The sequence below is a fragment of the Sebastes umbrosus genome, chromosome 6, assembly GCF_015220745.1.
Source record: "Sebastes umbrosus isolate fSebUmb1 chromosome 6, fSebUmb1.pri, whole genome shotgun sequence".
Taxonomy (NCBI): Eukaryota; Metazoa; Chordata; class Actinopteri; order Perciformes; family Sebastidae; genus Sebastes; species Sebastes umbrosus.
Window position 1 is genome coordinate 22,406,054 of NC_051274.1, and position 18,447 is coordinate 22,424,500.

General features: G+C 39.9%; 1 protein-coding gene across 2 annotated transcripts in view; it reads left to right on the forward strand.

Annotated features, from left to right (window-relative positions):
• The first annotated feature begins 8,012 nt into the window (after nt 1-8,012).
• LOC119490417 (low-density lipoprotein receptor-related protein 1-like) overlaps nt 8,013-18,447 on the forward strand; it is a 99,755-nt gene continuing 89,320 nt past the window's right edge. For both annotated transcript variants that reach the window (XM_037773784.1, XM_037773786.1), the window contains exon 1: nt 8,013-8,695. In XM_037773784.1, coding sequence (XP_037629712.1) covers nt 8,614-8,695 — 82 coding nt within the window. In that variant the 5' untranslated portion in view covers nt 8,013-8,613. The remainder of the gene's footprint in view (nt 8,696-18,447) is intronic.

The window sequence follows — 18,447 nt, forward strand, 5'->3', positions numbered from 1 at the left end:
TACAGTAGTCAAGTCGGCTGAAGATAAATGCATGTACTAGTTTTTCCAAATCCTGCTGAGACATCAGTCCTCTAATTCTTCTTATATTCTTCAGGTGATAGAAGGCTGTCTTTGTAATTGTCTTAATATGGCTGTTAAAGCTCAGGTCTGAGTCCATGACTACACCAAGGTTTCTGGCTTGGTCTGAGCTTTTTAACATCACAGATTGTAGGTGAGCACTAACCTTTAATCTTTCTTTTTTGGCTCCAAAAACTACAACCTCAGTTTTGTCTTTGTTCAGCTGAAGAAAATTCTGGCACATCCAATTATTGACTTGTTCAATGCACTCACTCAGTGCTTGTATTGGACTGTAGTCTCCTGGTGATAGAGTTATGTAAATTTGTGTGTCGTCTGCATAGTTATGGTAATTTATTTTGTTGTTCTCAAAAATCTGACCCAGTGGGAGCATGTAGATGTTAAACAAAAGAGGCCCCAAGATGGAGCCTTGGGGAACTCCGCATGTGATTTTGTTCAGCTCAGATTTGCAATTACCTATAGACACAAAGAAGTCCCTGTCTTTTAGGTAGGATTTAAACCAGCTGAGTGCTATGCCAGAAATACCCACCCAGTTTTCCAGTCGGTCTAGTAATATATTATGGTCAACCGTGTCGAATGCAGCACTGAGATCCAGTAAAACTAAAACCGTAGTTCTACCACTGTCTGTGTTCAATCGGATGTCATTGAAGACCTTAACAAGAGCAGTCTCAGTGCTGTGGTTTCGTCGAAAACCTGACTGGAAGACATCAAAAGAGTTGTTTAGTGCCAGAAAGCTATTTAATTTTTGAAAAACTGTTTTTTCAATTATTTTAGACAAGAATGGAAGATTTGATATCGGTCTGTAATTATTTACTATTGATGAGTCCAGATTGTTCTTTTTGAGGAGTGGTTTGATGACAGCAGTTTTCAGGGCCTGTGGGAACACTCCTGAAACAAGAGATGCATTAACAATCTGTAAAAGCTCTGAGACCATACAATCTGATACTTTTTTGAAAAGGCCTGTTGGCAGAATGTCAAGGCAGCATGAGGAGGATTTTAGATGTTGTATGATTTCCTCCAGGTATGTCTGATTTATTGGATAAAACTGTGTCATGGTATTTGCACCAGGTACAAAAAAATATACCAGATATAAAAATACAAGGAGATGAAGAAAAACTGTTAAAAATGAATATAGTGCAGGGTAACAGCTGTGATACACAACTATTAAAAAGTGCAGAAGAGACTGTTAAAAATGAGTCTAGTGCAGGGAAACTCCAGTAGCTTAGTCCAAAGTGCACTGTGTGCATTATTAGCTTGTCCTCCCTAGAGAGGTGTTGTACAGTTTGATGGCTCGGGGGACAAAGGACAAAGGATTTTTGGAATAAACACAATGTTGCATTCAACATCTTTTTTATTCAGTTTGACTCTCCTGAATTCCCTCTGCTTAAACAGCCTGGGTTAAGATTTTCTAACAAAATAAGTATTTCTATGCTTAACATGAAGGAACTAAGGAATGGGCTAATTAGCCTACTAATAAAATGGTGATCTTCTAATAATCAAACAATGTTAACACCCATACACTTAGAGTGTTAGCTGGTTATTTAAATAAAAACACAATAACATCGTCAGTAGCGTGAGTGGTAGAAATTGTTGTTCTTTTTTAAAATACTTTTTCAAATGATCAAAGTGCCGGATTGAGGTTGTTTAAGGGCCGGATTTGGCCCACGTGCCACCAATTGAATAGGCCTGCTATTTTAGGATTTGGTGAAGAAATGCAGAAAAGCAGATGTTTAGTCATTTGTGGAAATGTGATTTTGAGCAATAGCAGGCATGTTGTCCCTTTCAGTCAATAGCAACTGGTTTTAGTGTCAGGCTAAATGAGCTTCAGGTCAAGAGGCAATAAATGAATAGCCCACTACTATTTCCTGTGTAGGAAGTAGACATGACTCACTGTGTCCTGGAATAGCTTTTACAAAAAAAATCTTGTCCTTATGTGGCATATTCGTCCTTAATTCTGTAATTTTAATTTTTATTGGAAAAGTAAAAACCTGTCCCCAAGCTGATCGTAGTTAAAAGTGAACTGAATCAGCTGGAAAATAGTAATCAGAGAAAACGTAGTTTTCATATAGAAGCAGAAGGTGGCATAGTGTTCATTTCTCCAGTGTAAATTGATAAAATATCCCAATGAAGTGTAAGTAAACTATTTACCTTCTTTTCATCAAGTTTTATTGAATCTGCCATAAACGATAATTCAGGGTATTTTCAGTCAGTCTCTTGTTTCTCAGTTTTTGTCGTAATGACAATTCAAAGTTACTTTCTCAGTGGAGTGCGAGCTTGCATGCATACACACAGGTTCAACTCCAAAAAGTGATTATTAAAACCCTTCCAGTTTGAGCTGATCTGGGGGACACTTTAAATTAGTTAAGTCAATGTGTGGAGGAAGGCACCCAAAGCAAAAAATCAAGCTATGATATTTTACAAATATCCTTATTATCTTATCTGGGCCATCTTTATTAATTATGACCCCGGTTAATACGGTTGGCATCAAAATACTTGTATTTTAAAAGTAAAATAAAGCAGAAAATAATATAAAACGTCTGATTATCTGGTGGCAACCAACTCTGACATTCTCTTCTATTGTGGCCGTTTTGTCAAACTAAGCAGATGTATCTCCTGAGGGCGGAAAAGCTTTGAAACAGCATGTAGACCATCATAGTACACTAAACAGATGACATTTAGCCATAGTTAGCGTCTCTTTACGGCTGGCTATCCATTATCTACTGAGTAACAGGGGAGCTCTGCGAGAGATTAAATAAATAAAGAATAAATTAAATAAAATGGAAAATTTGGACAGAATAGGCAAAGAGGTTTAAATGCTCTATGCATACGCGTAGCTGTGATCATTGAGGAATCCCTCAGCATATCAGAACAATAGTGTAATTTTAATTCAATTCTGTCTTTGCTGTGGTAACATCTAATATGGTGAGAGACACAAGTGAAACTAAATGTTTGGAACATTACGCTACTTTTGGAAGAAACTAGTCATATACACCAGACATGTTTGTGTCAGTGAAAACCTGAAAGTGATGCTTTCCTGAAAATATGCCTGATGTTTGTTATGGTATCATATTTGCCTGTTATACTGGAGCTTAAAGTGCACCCAGCTTTCCTTTACTTCTTCATCACTTCTTATATAATGCTAATGTTAAGCTATGACTGCACCTCTACTAATTTCCAAGTTTTTATGTTTCTGGATCTGACCCAAATTTACAATGAACCTTTGATGAACTAGAAGTACACTCAGAGAGCACAGACCTCCGCCAAGGCCAAATGCCCTATCTCACAATGTTAATAAAAGTGAAAAATGATGTATGTATCCGCCCCCTGATTTGGATCCGCTCCAAACTTTAGTCTGTACTTCCTTGGCCCATGCTACATCCTTCCACCAAATTTCATGAAAATCCGGCCAATAGTTTTTTTCCATAATCCTGCTGACAAACAAACCGAACCGAAAACATAACCTTGTTGGCAGAGGTAATTACATAACCCTATAACTAAGTCAGAAACGATCTTGCATCCCTCTGTCTTTTCATCAATCAGTTGTTGACGGCCCTCATCATATGAATAAAAAGAGTGTTTTTATCAACAGAAGTTGCTTGGCAACTAATTCCCCTGACCATTTTGCCTCGTCCTGCGTACCCTGACTGATTAGCCCTCAAGTGTGTAGAAAACATATGCAATTGTTCATTCAGCCATACAGTGGGCTTTTTCGAGCCACGGCATTTGCATAATACATCCACAACAGCACAATTCAATTGCAGCATATAAAGACAGAGGACAGGCCTATATGCTGTACTTATGTTTAGATGCACCAGGGATTTCATCCTGATTTCATCATGACAATCTAGACGGGAGAGGTTCAGCTGAATTCATAATCTCTATCCGTCTCTCTCCCTCTTTCTTTCTGTCTCCCACACACACACACACACACACATACATTCACACAATGTCAAAACATGATGCAGTGTTTCAATTTGCATAAAAACAACATTATTCTGCATCTCCATCATTCTCTCTGGCCAAATATTGACGCTTTTTCGACTGGGCCGTTTTCAGACCACAATTAGGTCACCCAGTCAGAGTTGTTCACTCCCCCCTTTTTCAATCTATGCAATGTTTTGATATGTGTGTGTGTGTGTGCAAGTGTTAAGCCAGATGGGCTGCGAGTTCCACAGAGCTCAAGGACAGTTTGGGGAGTGACTCAGCCAACACACATTGTGTAATTCACCAGTAACGGGAATAGTGGGGCCTGTTGGGAGCTGTGGGTTTTGGGATAGGGTTTCCTCCACATCAAGCGGTTTTCTAATCTAGAATAATCTAGAGTTGAACAACCAAAATATGACATAAAACAACACCTGCGTTATCTACAAATCGCCTAAGACGCCTGAGGAAATGTCATGCGGAACTTTGTGTTGGACTGGGGCTCCGGCTAGTGTAGTGTAGGGTTGTGTAGGGGAGGGGTTACAGATGGGGAGAAGTGAGTTGGGGTGAGTAATGAGGGGGGGGGGGGGGGGGTTAGGAGAACACAGGCTGCTGGTGCATGTTCCACATTCCTCAGGTGTTGTCAGCATAGCTTGCTCAGTAATTACCTCTCTGTGAAAACATGCACAAAGCCACACTTTACTAGCAAACTGAAAGGCAGCAACCGAGAGAAGCGGTAAGGGGAGATGTCAGAGACAGATGGGAGTACATTTATACTCACATTTAGGCATAATATGAGCTGGGATGGTTATTTTTTTCAAGAGAATGAGGGTGCTGGAGTACAAATTGTTGAAAAAGCACAGGCATGGTTCATGCATGCAGTGCAGCTACAGATGCAGAGCAAGGCTGTGTGAGTCAGGAGCTTGATTTATGGAGCAATCCGTCTTCTCTCAAGGATATGGGCAGGTTGGTAATGATTCTTGCCAAGCAGACCTTGTGAATCTAGTGGCGTGATACAGATGTACAGTTGCAAGCCCTCACACACAGACTTTTTATTGACTTCGCAGGTCGCACACAGGGAGTAGATCCTTGTGATCCTCCCCTCTTCTGCATGGAGCTTTTCATTGTGTCTCTCAGATGTCATCACTTTCATAATTGACACCACTGTCAAAGAGGAAGCAGGTTCTCCCTGTCTGGGAACTCTTCTCTCTTTCCCTCCTTTTGCCCCGCTCTGTCTCCTTCGGCTGGCTCGCTTAAAGCTGAGGGATTGTGTGCAGATGTGCCTGGAGAGAGGCCAGCCCCCTCTGCCCTGGGAGAACATGTGGTCTGGGAGTGTTTACGCTGGCACTCTTTCAAGCTGTCTCCCACACAGCATGCTGGCGTCTGTCTCTCCTGGATGACAATGCTCAACCCTCCTCTCACAAAAGGGGGGCAATCTCAGGTTGAGGTGACACCAGCGGTCGTGTTGATTCACTGTGGGGGGAGAGGGGGGACAAACAGAAGAGACAGCAATGTAAATAAAAAGTAAACAAATTTGCTATAAGAAATAGTGTTTTCCCACAATTTGAATAGGAGCATTAATGAAATACTTGGAATTATAGTTTGGTTAACCAAGATACTATTTCCCCCTTATCTTGCTTTGTGTTTATATTCTGTTTTGATGCTCCGAGTGAACATATGTGTGGATTCAACAGATATCCAGATACCTCAGGCATGTTTTTCACAGATTCTCGACATACTTCACATTCTCTCCTGTGATTCAGGCTCTGGGTAAACATCTGTTAGCTGAAAAGCCCTGAAAGGCACACTTATTCTTCACACCAGAGGCAAGTGAGGTTACTGTCAGCTGTGTGAAATACACACCGGTTGTTTTTTAGTACCCATGATTAAATGTTGGTGGGAAAAGGAGACTCACACTGCATAACGCCATAGAGTTGCAGAATGAGTAATTTATGAGCATTTCAGTGTTAGAACGGCTGCAGCGGAGGCAAAGATCCTCTCATGTTCCCTTTAAATGACTCTTTGAGCTTCCTCGGAGGATGTGCCGTGTAAAATGTACCCAATATTGCATTAAATGGTTGGTTTGTTGTGTTAATGAAATGAGTTATAGTCTCCATGTCTCTCTGTAATGTGAGTATTCAGTGCCCCCTGCAGGTTTAGACGGTTCATTATGAGTCTACCCAATCCCATGTTGAAAGAATCATTTCACAAAGATTACTGTTTGTCCAAAGCTATGCACAGTTATGTTTTTAAGTTTGCGCTTGCCTTTTGGAAGATATTCTAATAAAGTGATTTATGACAAATCTTTTTTTTTTTTATTGAAGATGACTCAATATGTTAAAATTTTAGATGCCACTTATATTTTCTTGTAGGGGGCAATTTTCTTAGATAACTTATTCATATTTTATGTCATATTTGATTTTTTTTTAGATCCAGTTATCCATGTTGTTCATACTCAAAATAGTGCATTACGAATGGATAAAGTGAACTTCACAAATCTCTCTGTATTATTGTAATGTCTTTTGCCTTTTTTCTAACTATTTGTTAAATAGATTGGGGGATATACTGTAGATGGGGTATTTATCTGAACTACAGATTGATTTAGGATTTTTTTCTCCTATAGCTTTGGTAACCAAGCAATTACAAAACATTTAATACAATGACATATTGTTTTTGTGAATAATTACCTTTACTTGAAGCTGGAAAGACTATTGTACTATTGTACATGCTAATCCTAAAACATGTAGCCATATCCATTGCATAGCAATTTATGAATCATACCCATTTCTCATTTGCATTCACCACTAGGGGGCGTGATTTAGTGAAGAATGCACCCACACCTCTCATTCAACTGTCTCTCTTTGTGCTTTTCTATCTTGACTTGTGAATTAGGTGCAACTCTGAATGAGTGAGCATGAGAGAAGACAAATCCAATTAGATTACAACATTTACGTTTAATGGCAAGGATTTATTGTCGGCTTCTGTTAGAAAATGTGATTCAAAATGTGAATTTATATACAAATATCACAATTTGAAAGTGATATTTTGGATTCCAATATGATGGAGAGCAAAACAAAAGAAGTTGGATTACTGTATGCATATGTTATAGGCTGTAGCATGTTTGTTTGGTTGAAATGTTTTGTGTGTCCAAAGTATGACATCATTTGATATTTACGTAGAAATCAAACAAGAGTTTAAATTGGAAAAGCATCTTTTGTTTGAACTTTAGAGTGAACACTAGAATTCCTATAAGCTTACTGGAAGATATAATGGGTTGAATAGAAACCAGAGGATTTGCAACCTTTTTAATGACAATGATTTGAATGTAAGCATGATGAACTATAGAGAAAGGTACTTGCCAAAATATGATGTAAACCATCTGTCTATGTTTAAAATATTTTTGTTATTACAATCAGATAAGCCAAAAAAATTGTAAACTAGGTGCCTTTTTGAAGAATGGCTTTCCTTTGTTTAAGTAACATCTGTTGTACTTTAGCCATGCCGTGTGCCATGATATTACTGTATGTTCTGTTTGTGCTCCATATCATGTGATCATGATGCTGAGCCACATAAAATAAATGAAATGTATACATCTTACTGACTTAATCTTCTTATGTAGGCTAGAGAGGCTATTGATAAAAGTCCTAACCAGCTGCAGACCTATATAGCTATATGAAATAACTGTTGATGATAGGGGGGAATAAAACATACAGACATTATGTTCAACTCTGTAAAAGCAGCATGTCAGTGTTTTACAGGTGTGTAGTAGACTTATCATGAATTATTATCATTTCATTTTGCAAGGAGAAATAAAAATCAGGATTGTCTAGAAATATTGAGCCAACATGGCTGATCCCAGGGAGCCAGTTGCAGGCAGAGCCTCCTCTCTCTCTCTCCCACCTCCACCGTTGATGAAAAAGCGCATGAAATAGGAGAAAAGGAGGTGTGTTAGCGCATGCGCAAACGACGCTCGCCGCTCAGTTATCCCATTTTTTTTTTTTTTTTTTTTTTTTTTAGAGGAGTCGCGCTGACGTCACGGGCTCGTCCACACAGTGCTGGAGCTTGAGATTCAACCATCCACTCCATGCAACCACAAGCACACAGGGAGGCATTGGAGCTCCGAGGAGGGGGGGAGAAAAAAAACAAAACAAAAAAACGCTTTTTACTTTTTAATTTGTCTTTTTTAGTTTGGGCACCGGAATTAAGCTGAGTGGAGCAGAGCCGGCTGCAGCAGCGCATCTGGACGTGTGGACGATTTGTGGTGGTGTGCATGGTGTGGTGAAAACAAGAGAGACCCCACAGCCAAGCACTGAGAGAGACAACAGAGGTTATACACAGTGCATCATGTTTTAACGCCGATAATCAATTAGAAATCTACATGACTGTGCTGCTGCATTGCCTATAGCCTCGCCGAGGCTGTAAGCAAAGTCTCCTTTTGATTGCTGAAAGCCCGTCTGAACGCGTTGCTGAAGGGGGCCGAGAGGGTGCAACTGAAACGGACCATTGAAAAAGGGGGTTCGGATGAGGTGGTCGATCGGGTTGTTAGGTTTTAGAAATCCAGCCAACTTTCCCTCTATTCCTTTCTAACGGCGGTGCCACCGAGCATTGCTGCAGGAGATGGCGATGAGGTGGTTCTTCTACTTGGGATTTATACTCTGCTCTTTGGAGATCGTCTCCCCTTTCTCCCCTTTACCTCCAGGTAAGAAGGAAGCCTGTTGTGTGTTATCTTGCATTGTGAAAGCATGACCACTTGTTTTTTTTTTTTCTTCCTCTGCAAAGCATCTATGTGCACACACACACACATATAGGGCCTATAATGTTCACCAGAGTTGGAGTCGCAAATAGGTTCACAGTGTGCCCACAGCAGCAGCAGCAGTCTCTCTTCCTCAGAGGGGGAAAAAAAGGGTCGATAATTAGGAAAAAAGCTTTAATCACAAATAAAGCAGCGCGTTGGTTTATTTTGTGCGTAAAAGCAGTCTGCGTTTTTGTCTTTTTAGCTGATGTGCTCCTCCTGTCTGAGCAGACAGAATGGGCCTGCATGCAAGGATGGCAGACAGACAGTGAGGTTTATTATCACTGTTGGAATATCCAGCAGGTAAAAAAAAAAAGGCACCACTTGCCTCCACAAAACGACATCATTTCTGATTGACTGCGACAAAATGGCTTATATCCCCTCTCCATTTTTCACCCCCAACAAAAATACAATTCCTCCTCATATTGTCTGTATGGCTACAGCTGATATAGCTACCATTCAAACCAAACGTGCTGTGTTTTTATTATAAGCAGGCTTGAGTTTCATCCTACCAAACCTGTGGGAGCCATCAGATCAGATCAGCTTTCATCGTTTTGTTTTCAGTCACTCTTCACACATGAAAACAACAGTTGTGTCTGCTCGTAAAGGTGTAATCTTAATGGTGAGGCTTGTCCCAACGTGTAGCTGCCTGGGAATCACAACTTCATAGTGACAGCCAGGTACTAGTGTGATGTAGTGAGATGAATAGTTGTCCTGTTACGACCCTGGAGCTCCTTAATACTCCTGAAAACCTTATAATAATAATGAGATATTGAATGCACCATTGCTCTTGTGACAATGCATTGCAGACCTGTTGCAGAGCCTGCTTTTTTCTTTCTTGTGCACTTAAAGGGAAACCTAGAGGTACAAAATAGCATATGCATTTGTATTTTTTTCATCAATATTTAACTTTGCACTTACATAAATAGTAGTATAGATTAGGTTTTACCCAGAAAGCACAGCTGCATTCAGCCTATATATTGTCATATTGTGGAGTCTATTGCTAGTCATCCATAATGTATTGTGGATGTAAAACAGTGGTCCAGCATGTCCAGCTCAGATCTGACAACCTCGTCTATGGATACATATTTGTAATATCAATCTGACAGCTCATTTCACTATTTTAGCCCATGTTTACTTTTTAATGCGCAAAGGAAAAAGTCACACATTAAAACATTAATTTCAGCACTGAAGCCAGCTGCTTAATGTTAACGTCTTTATAAAAATAGCTCCGTCCCTTATCTGCGTTGGGGAGATATTATGTAAGTTTCATTAGTTTTTTGATGGTGGCTGTTCTGAGTGAAAGCCATAGCTGCATGAGGTTACAGGAGTTGGGGCAAGCTCCTCCCTCCTCCTCCATCAGTATGTAACATCTGGACACAGGGAGACCATTAATCCAACTTAGATGTGACTGCAAGAGGGGGGAGGAGGGAGCAGCTGAAGAGCTGGGGAGGTGAGGGCGGGTGAAGCGAAATAAACTTCCAGAGTCAGTCTTGGGTACTCTCTGAAACTGACACATAGTTACATCACAGGGAGTCAGCGATGGGAGTGATACATGTGTGTTACATCATTAGTAACAGTTGATTTATCAGTCTCCCCATTGGAGGAGCAGTGTTGGTCCAAAAGGGTAAAGTGAGCGGTTAGAAGCCCCTAAGGCCAGCCACTTGGACTGGATTTGTCTGGATCACCGCTGGGCCACAGCTTGAATTTATGAATGGGAAAGGATTAGTGAGACGAAGGTCAGAAGACCATTAGTTAAAAGTTTAACATTGGACAGACCTCTTTTGTTTGTTATTTATCTTTGGTGTTGATTAGAGTTTATTATTGTAGCACTTAAAGGTGTCATCGGTTTTTAGACTGACAAAATCCAGTTCAGTGCTGATGAGCCATGATTATATTAGGGAATATAAAGTAGGGCTGCAACTAAGAATTATTTTCAATGTTGATTAATCTGTCGATTATTTTCTCGAGTAATTTTTAGTTGTTTGGTCTATAAAATGGTGGAAAATGTCGATCAAAGCCCAAGATGACATCCTACAAATGTCTTGTTTTGTCCACAACTCAAAGATATTCAGTTTATTGTCATAGAGGAGTAAAGAAACCAGAAAATATTCATATTTAAGAAGCTGGAATCAGAGAAGTTTTACTTTTTTTTCTTTAAAAAATGACTCAAAATCCATTGTCAAAATAGTTGCAGATTAATTTAATAGTTGACAACTAATCATTGCAGCTCTAATATGAAGAAACATGAACACATTTTGAATGAATACTTGCTCTTGATTTATGATTTTTTACATTTGGGACGCAACTGAATTATTTTCATCATTGATTAACCTGCAGATCCTTTTAGCAGTTAACTGATTCATTGTTTGGTCTACAAAATGTAATACATTTCCTACAGCCAAAGGTGACACATTCAAATTGCTTGTTTTTTCCATTATTAGACAGCAAGTGATTATTTTGAACTTTGAACTTTGTGTTGGAAGCAGAAAAAATGGGCAAGCGTTACGATGTGAGCGACTTTGACAAGGGCCAAATTGTGATGGCTAGACGACTGGGTCAGAGCATCTCCAAAACTGCAGCTCTTGTGGGATGTTCCCGGTCTGCAGTGGTCAGGACCTACCAAAAGTGGTCCAAGGAAGGAAAACCGGTGAACCGTCGACAGGGTCAGACTCAAGGCTCATTGATGCACGTGTGGAGTGAAGGCTGACCCGTGTCGTCCGATCCAATAGAAGAGCTACTGTAGCTCAAATTGCTGAAAAAGTGAATGCTGGATCCAATAGAAAGGTGTCAGAACACACAGTGCATCGCAGTTTGTTGTGTATGGGGCTGTGTAGCCGCAAACTGCTCAGGGTGCCCATGCTGTCATAATGTTATGGCTGATCGATGTATATAACTTATGATGATCATATGATTGCCTCCCATTGGTTGTCGATACCATATAGGTGAAACCGCATCTGCTTTGTTGGTTTGTTTTAAGCGCTGACAAAGGCCTACATTGTTCGAAACATGTTCGCTTTGTTAATGATTTAGCCACTATAATAAGGGCTTTTTAATATATTTCCTTCCTCGTTTGCCCCCTGTTTTAACATTTTGGAGTGCCTGTATTGCCTTTCTGTCTATCCTGTTTTTTCCCCGTTTTCCAAGAGCACTGGACACGTTTTTGCGTTACGGTTGAGTACACAGAGCAACCAGTTATCTCTCTTTCCAGCTTCTCAGTTGTGAGGATTTACTGCTTTTCTTTGTTGTATGTGATGTTTGTTGTGGTAAAGTGAATTTCATTGGGGTTTTGGACTCTTGGTCGGACAGATGTGGGATATTCTGGCATTTTTCACTATTTTCTGACGTTTTATTGTCCAAACGATAAATTGAGAAAATATTCGACAGCTATTTGATAATGAAAATAATTAATAGTTGCAACCCTATTTGGTTATCAAAATAGTGATTAATTTTCTGACAATCGACTGAGCAGTTAATCAACAAATTGTTTCAGCTCTAGTTGATATTACAGGACATATAATGCTTTATCATTTATGCCATTTTAAGATTTTGTTGAGAAAATAGCATTTCAGTGTTGATTTATTTGCGATTACATTCTTCTTTTCATGTAGCAAAAACGGTCCTATGTTTAATGAAATCCTCCATATTTACTTACTGTTTGGACTGATACCATCAAGACGTTCATGTTGGATAACTTTATGACTACTGAGCTCACATATAGGATCTCAACAACCTTTAGAAGCAGAAGAAGAGGAGTGTATATGTGGGTCAGAGGCTAAAGAGGTTGAATTCCTTAGGAGCCTACTCTCTGTTTGCCTGACCTCTTTAATGGGACCTGGCTTTACCTTTTCCTCAGAACTGTCACTGGAAACATCTGCTGGAAAAATTCAGCATCCCTCGTACAAATTCAACAGCTAATGGAGCTTGGATTGCTCTTCCAAGTGGAGGCCACTGGGGAGTGGTTATTGTAACTAAGTACACCTGAGGCTGTCTGTTGATCAGGTAACACAGATAATCCCCATACTGATTTTCCGCCATTCAGAGTCTGCTCACAGAGAAACATAGGATAGAAAAAAGCATAAAATATGTGGATTGAAATACAGCCAGTGTCCAGTGTTGAGCACATTCTTTGGCTCCTGAGAGAGATTTAATGTAAAGCTTGTGTGCAGGTGTTTTGCATTTTGGTCTTGACCTAGTGAAAATATTTGTGAAATAATAGCAGATGGTGGGATTCTGCAGAAAAGATCCCCTTTTTATCCCTCTACTTCCTGCACTGCATTGCAAGTGTGACCAGAAGGTAAAACCAGATTAACATAAATGTCCTCAGTGGTGTTGCCACATATTGAAGGCGTGAGACTCGCAGATGAAAGAGTGTTGATTGTGATTAGCAGGGGCGAACCGTAATTGGTGTTTTCTGCTAGTTGCATCACTGTTTACCCGGTTTAACTCCTAAAACCCCCCCAAAAAAGGAACGGATCGGCTTCTTTAAGTGTATGGGTGTGTGTTAATGCAGCTCTGTACGTCTCATTGGGTTATTGTTGGTGATATAATCAGGCTTGCTATGCATTACTGCTTTCCTTTTCTGTCATTAATATGATGATGCCTCTTAGTAATTTTTTTTTTTTTAATACGACACACATTACAATAACATAGGGACTCATCGCACTTCGTAAAGAGAGTACACAGAGTTGTTCAAATGTTGCACAGGGTTGCAACGTTTGCCTGACACCTGGCACAGCTGTGAGAATACTCACTTTGTGACTCCTGTTTTACTTCGACATCATTAAAGGTGAACTCCTCACCTGATGTCTCATGCTGACCCCCTCCGATTGTCAGTTTTTGGACACTTTCAGCTGCTGCTGTTTGTGTGTTGGTCCTGTTGGCCCTACCGGGTCACGCTCTCGTACACCTCAGATGTTGCCGATGTCTCCGGCTTTGCGCTTGACTGGAGAATCGATTTGATCACAGTGCCCCTGTGTTGCTTTCACACCTGGTCAGAGAGGAGAATCTGATATATGGAGATAAGATTCCCAATTTCATGGACTGCTGCAAAGTGTCAAAGCTGTTTACTTTCATCAAAGTCACAGAAATGTCTCTCAGTCATTAGCTTGTGGTTGTACATGAAACGAACATTCATGCTATCTGTGTTGTGGCAAAGATATGGACACAATTATTTTATTTCTTTTCTGAAAAATACCGCTCCAAACTTTATATTTTGACGAGGAAAAATTGCCATGGCCATATTCAAAGGGGTCCCTTGATGTCTGACCTCAAGATATGTGAATGAAAATGGGTTCTCTGGGTACCAACGAGTCTCCCCTTTACAGAAAGGCCCACTTTATGATAATCACATGCAGTTTGGGGCAAGTCATAGTCAAGTCAGCACACTGACACACTGACAGCTGTTGTTGCCTGTTGGGCTGCAGTTTGCCATGTTATGACATGAGCATATTTTTTATGCTAAATGCAGTACCTGTGAGGGTTTCTGGACAATATTTGTCATTGTTTTGTGTTGTTAATTGATTTTCAATAATAAACATATACATACATGTATATTTGCATGCAGCAAGCATATTTGCCTACTTCAATGTTAACAAGAGTACTTGACAAATCTCCCTTTAAGGTACATTTTGAACAGATACAAAATGTGTGATTAATTTGCGATTAATCACGATTAACTATGGACAATCATTGCGATTAATCAGGATTAAATATATTAATTAATCTGAACACAAAAATCACATTCACTTTAGTTTGAAAACTATTATTGAAAGATGTTTGTAACCTTTTTGAGTTTATTTTTCCTTGTCTGATTCTGTTATCACCTCCAAACTCAGCTGCGTGTGACCAGGAACCAGTTGGATTTACTCTGTGGTTCTCAACAATACTATCAAGATTGAAGGGTGTGTGTGTAGTCTTTGACTTTAACTGTGCTTGCCAAGATCCACAGCTTCTATGTAAAAGTAAAGTAATGACTGAAAGTTGAGTTTCCAGGCTATTTTGATATCCTGTTATCAGTAGGATAATCATACTTTGTGAGAGTTAAATCATTCATGCTGGCATTATAGTGCATGCTGCATTTCCAGAAGGCCTAAGGAACATTCATGTGAAGTTTAAGACCTCTTATGTATCACACAGTCAAGTTGCTGAGCAAAGAGGTCATCTGTTAAGATTTAAAGTGGATGACAACTTATTTGTTTATTGTTTATGAGTCATTCATAGCAATTATTGAGCCAGGAACATTCCTCCCCCTTAGCTCCTTTAGCGTGAATCTAACAAGGGATTCATAGAGAATCAACTTTCATTAAATCACAGAAACATTTCATCCTTCAGCTGAGGTAAATCCTCGTTTAATAATATTCGTACCTTACTCCTGAAGCCTTGGATGTTTTTTCCCTGGTAGCTTCAGAGGACAGAGGCAAAGCAGGATTATTTACAGTCATTTCAGTGAATGCCTCAATTTATGTGGTCCAGCCTTCATTTTGTGGCTCACATATTCTGTTTTCATAACAGCTGAATCTGGTTGGACTTTTTTCCTCTATGGGTGCACAGAGCTGGGCTATACAGAGAGACTACAGGGCGGGTGTGGAAGAACTCTGTAGAAAGCGCCATGAGACCTATTTACATTTATCTTTATGTCCATCAATCACACTCACTCAGTGTATGTCTTTTACTGCGTTGCCTTTTACTGCTCTGGCCTGTGACGTCCTGCAGAGCCTCATCAGGTTACCTCAGAGGTCAAAGCTGCACCCTTTTGTTGTGCGATGACACAAAAACGAGGCTTTCAGGCTCAAGAGGTGGAACTCCAACTCAGTCTTCTGCTGTTTATACATGTTCAACCTCTTTGAAAATGGCTATTGTGGATTAGAACTTGAATAGCCTATGGACATTGAATTGTGCACTGTGAGCTGGTTAAAGTGCTCCAGTGCTTGGCTGTGGCTTGACTTGACACAAAGCTAAGTGGTTGTTTCCATTGGATGGGCACTGCACAGTGTGGCTATAGGAAGAAGTTCATTCAGGGCAGGGCTTTACATCCGATAGTGTTTATCACACTTTCTACTCTCATATACCATAATATTCCACATTCTACATTTAAAAGCCTCTGACTTTAAAAACAGTCCGACTTCAATGTGAATAATTAATGCAGCACAACATTCAAAATAATGACTTCCCTCTGCCCTCATTCCTCTTCCCCGTGGTCCTTGTTTGGTTTTAATAGTTATTTATAATACATGAATTCTTGCTTTGAAATCCTGCTAAACTGAGCGCAGAGAAATCACTTCAAACTTGACCTCAGGGGTCTAATTACATACTGTGGTGGGTTTGCTTTTTTTTTTTTCACTCTGGAAGACCTGAGTTCTACAATGGCAGACCAGGAAGGGGAGAAGTGATGGGCGATGAGAAACAGTCCTGGTTTTATTTCCACTTTCTCCTGTCGATGCCATTGTACCCAGCAGTGGTAGAAAGTAACTAAATGGTAAATGGACTTGCACTTACAGTATATAGCGTTTTTCTAGTCTTCCGACCACTCAAAGCGCTTTACACTACATGTCAGCATTCACAAACACATTCATACACTGATGGTAGAGGCTGCCATGCAAGGTGCCTGATCTAAATACTCATTCACACACCGATGGCTCAGCTTTCAGGAGCAATTTTGGGTTAAGTATCTTGCTCAAGGACACTTTGACATGTGAGCTGGGGATCGAACCGCTGACCTACCAATTGGTGGTTGACCTGCTCTACCTCTAGACCTCTAGCTACAGTACTTACTATGTACTAGTACTTGTGTATTATACTTAAGTACAATTCTGAGATCCTTGTATTTTACTTGAGTATTTCCATTTTCTGCTACTTTATACTTCTGCTCCTCTACATTTTGGAGGCAAATATTGTACTTTTTACTCCACTACATTAAGTTTAGTTATGAATTACTTTGCAGATTTTGATTCTTAATACATAAATCAACTAATAAATTATGATATATTATAACAGAGCTGTATATAAAGCAGTATATAATGTAATTAAAATTAGCTGCAACATTAAAGTGATGAACACATTAAATTATTATTATAGTGGTAAAGTACATCAATAATTATAATCCAGTAATATAATATATATCATTCTGAAATTGGCCATTCTGCATAAGTACTTTTACGTTTGGTACTTTAAGTATATTTTGGTGTTAATACTTTTGTACTTTTACTTAAGTAAGATTTTGAATGCAGGAGTTTTACTTGTAGCAGAGTACTTCTTCCATCACTGGTAACCATCTATTTACTCATTCATTCAAGTCATTTCACATTCCCGTTTGTACTGTTATCTTTTAACTACATTTATTAGAATCCATGCTCTATTGCTCAGACTAGAAATTATCCACAAGCTGATTGGTTTGGTTGAGGATGTGCTCAGTGTTGGAGGCATGCTTAGAAACAAAAGTAAATTTCATCAATTTGTTTTGTGAAAGTTCCAGCTGAGTCTGTGTGCATTTAGATGGTGGTCATTATCAGCGTGGTGTGTGGCTGAAGCAAACATTACGTATTACAGTCGGATAGAACTATTTAAGCATGAAGTCAGTCCTCTTTTTATATGAACACTAAGCCGGTCTCGCATCACAGAGAAACAAGCAACAAGTAATTCTCTCTTGAATTCAAAAAGCAAAGCTCTCTTTGAATCTAGCTGCTCGTCTGTAACAGATTGTCTTTTTTTTTTAGGCAAAGCTACACACACATGAAATCAATTAGAAGGTGCTGGAATGTGCTGCTTGGATCTGGAGTTGATTTGTAAAGCAGGGATGGCCATATTGAGAGAGACAGATCGGGGCGGGGGGAAGTGGGTCAGCGTTGTATCCCAGCTGGTGATGGTGTCTGGAGGCCTCCATCACTTGGCTGCTGAGTAGGTGCCACAACACCATTTACTCACCATCCCGTCCTGTTCCATCCCACAGAGCTGCTTTCAGCCTTTTGAGATTGTTTAATAAAGTTATTGGATTACATAAAAGCAAAAACAACACCTTTTAAATATAGTATTGCAAATGGAAAGAAGGCTTTGAAAGTACTTCATTGTTTTTATTAGGGACTCAGGAGGGACGTTTCTATAAGAGTCGGGCTCTGTGTACGTTTATGCATTTGCTCATTCGCTCGTGTTTAATGCTTTTTGCCATGCACAGTGCTGAGAGGCGATTCAGTGTGCACTGTTTAGACAACTCAGAGCTCCAGTGGCCCTGCATAAGGAAATACAGTGTGTGTGCTCCATACGATTGGGAGTATGCTCAAAATCAAACCAAGTCAGCCAACTAGAGCCTGGGCGTCCACATACTAGGAAGCAACTGAGTGATTTATGGCGTAATGTGTACGCCAATTTAGCACTTTCACAAGCCAACATTTAGTCTGTTTTAATCAAACTCTGGAGTGGTTCAACCTCTGGTGCGGTTCGTTTGGGCAGTTGTGAGCGCAGTAATCGTACTCTGCTGCGGACCAAAACAACTGGACTGAGACCGCTTGCAAGAGATGGTCTCAGACCCTTTCTAAGCAAACCAAAACACAGGCTGCCTGTGCTGGCATTTGTCGAGATGGACACAGGTAAACAGCAGGTTAACATGAGTGGGAAAGGACTGAACTGGACTTCTGCACAAGTCAGATGTTTGTGTGGGCCGAAGA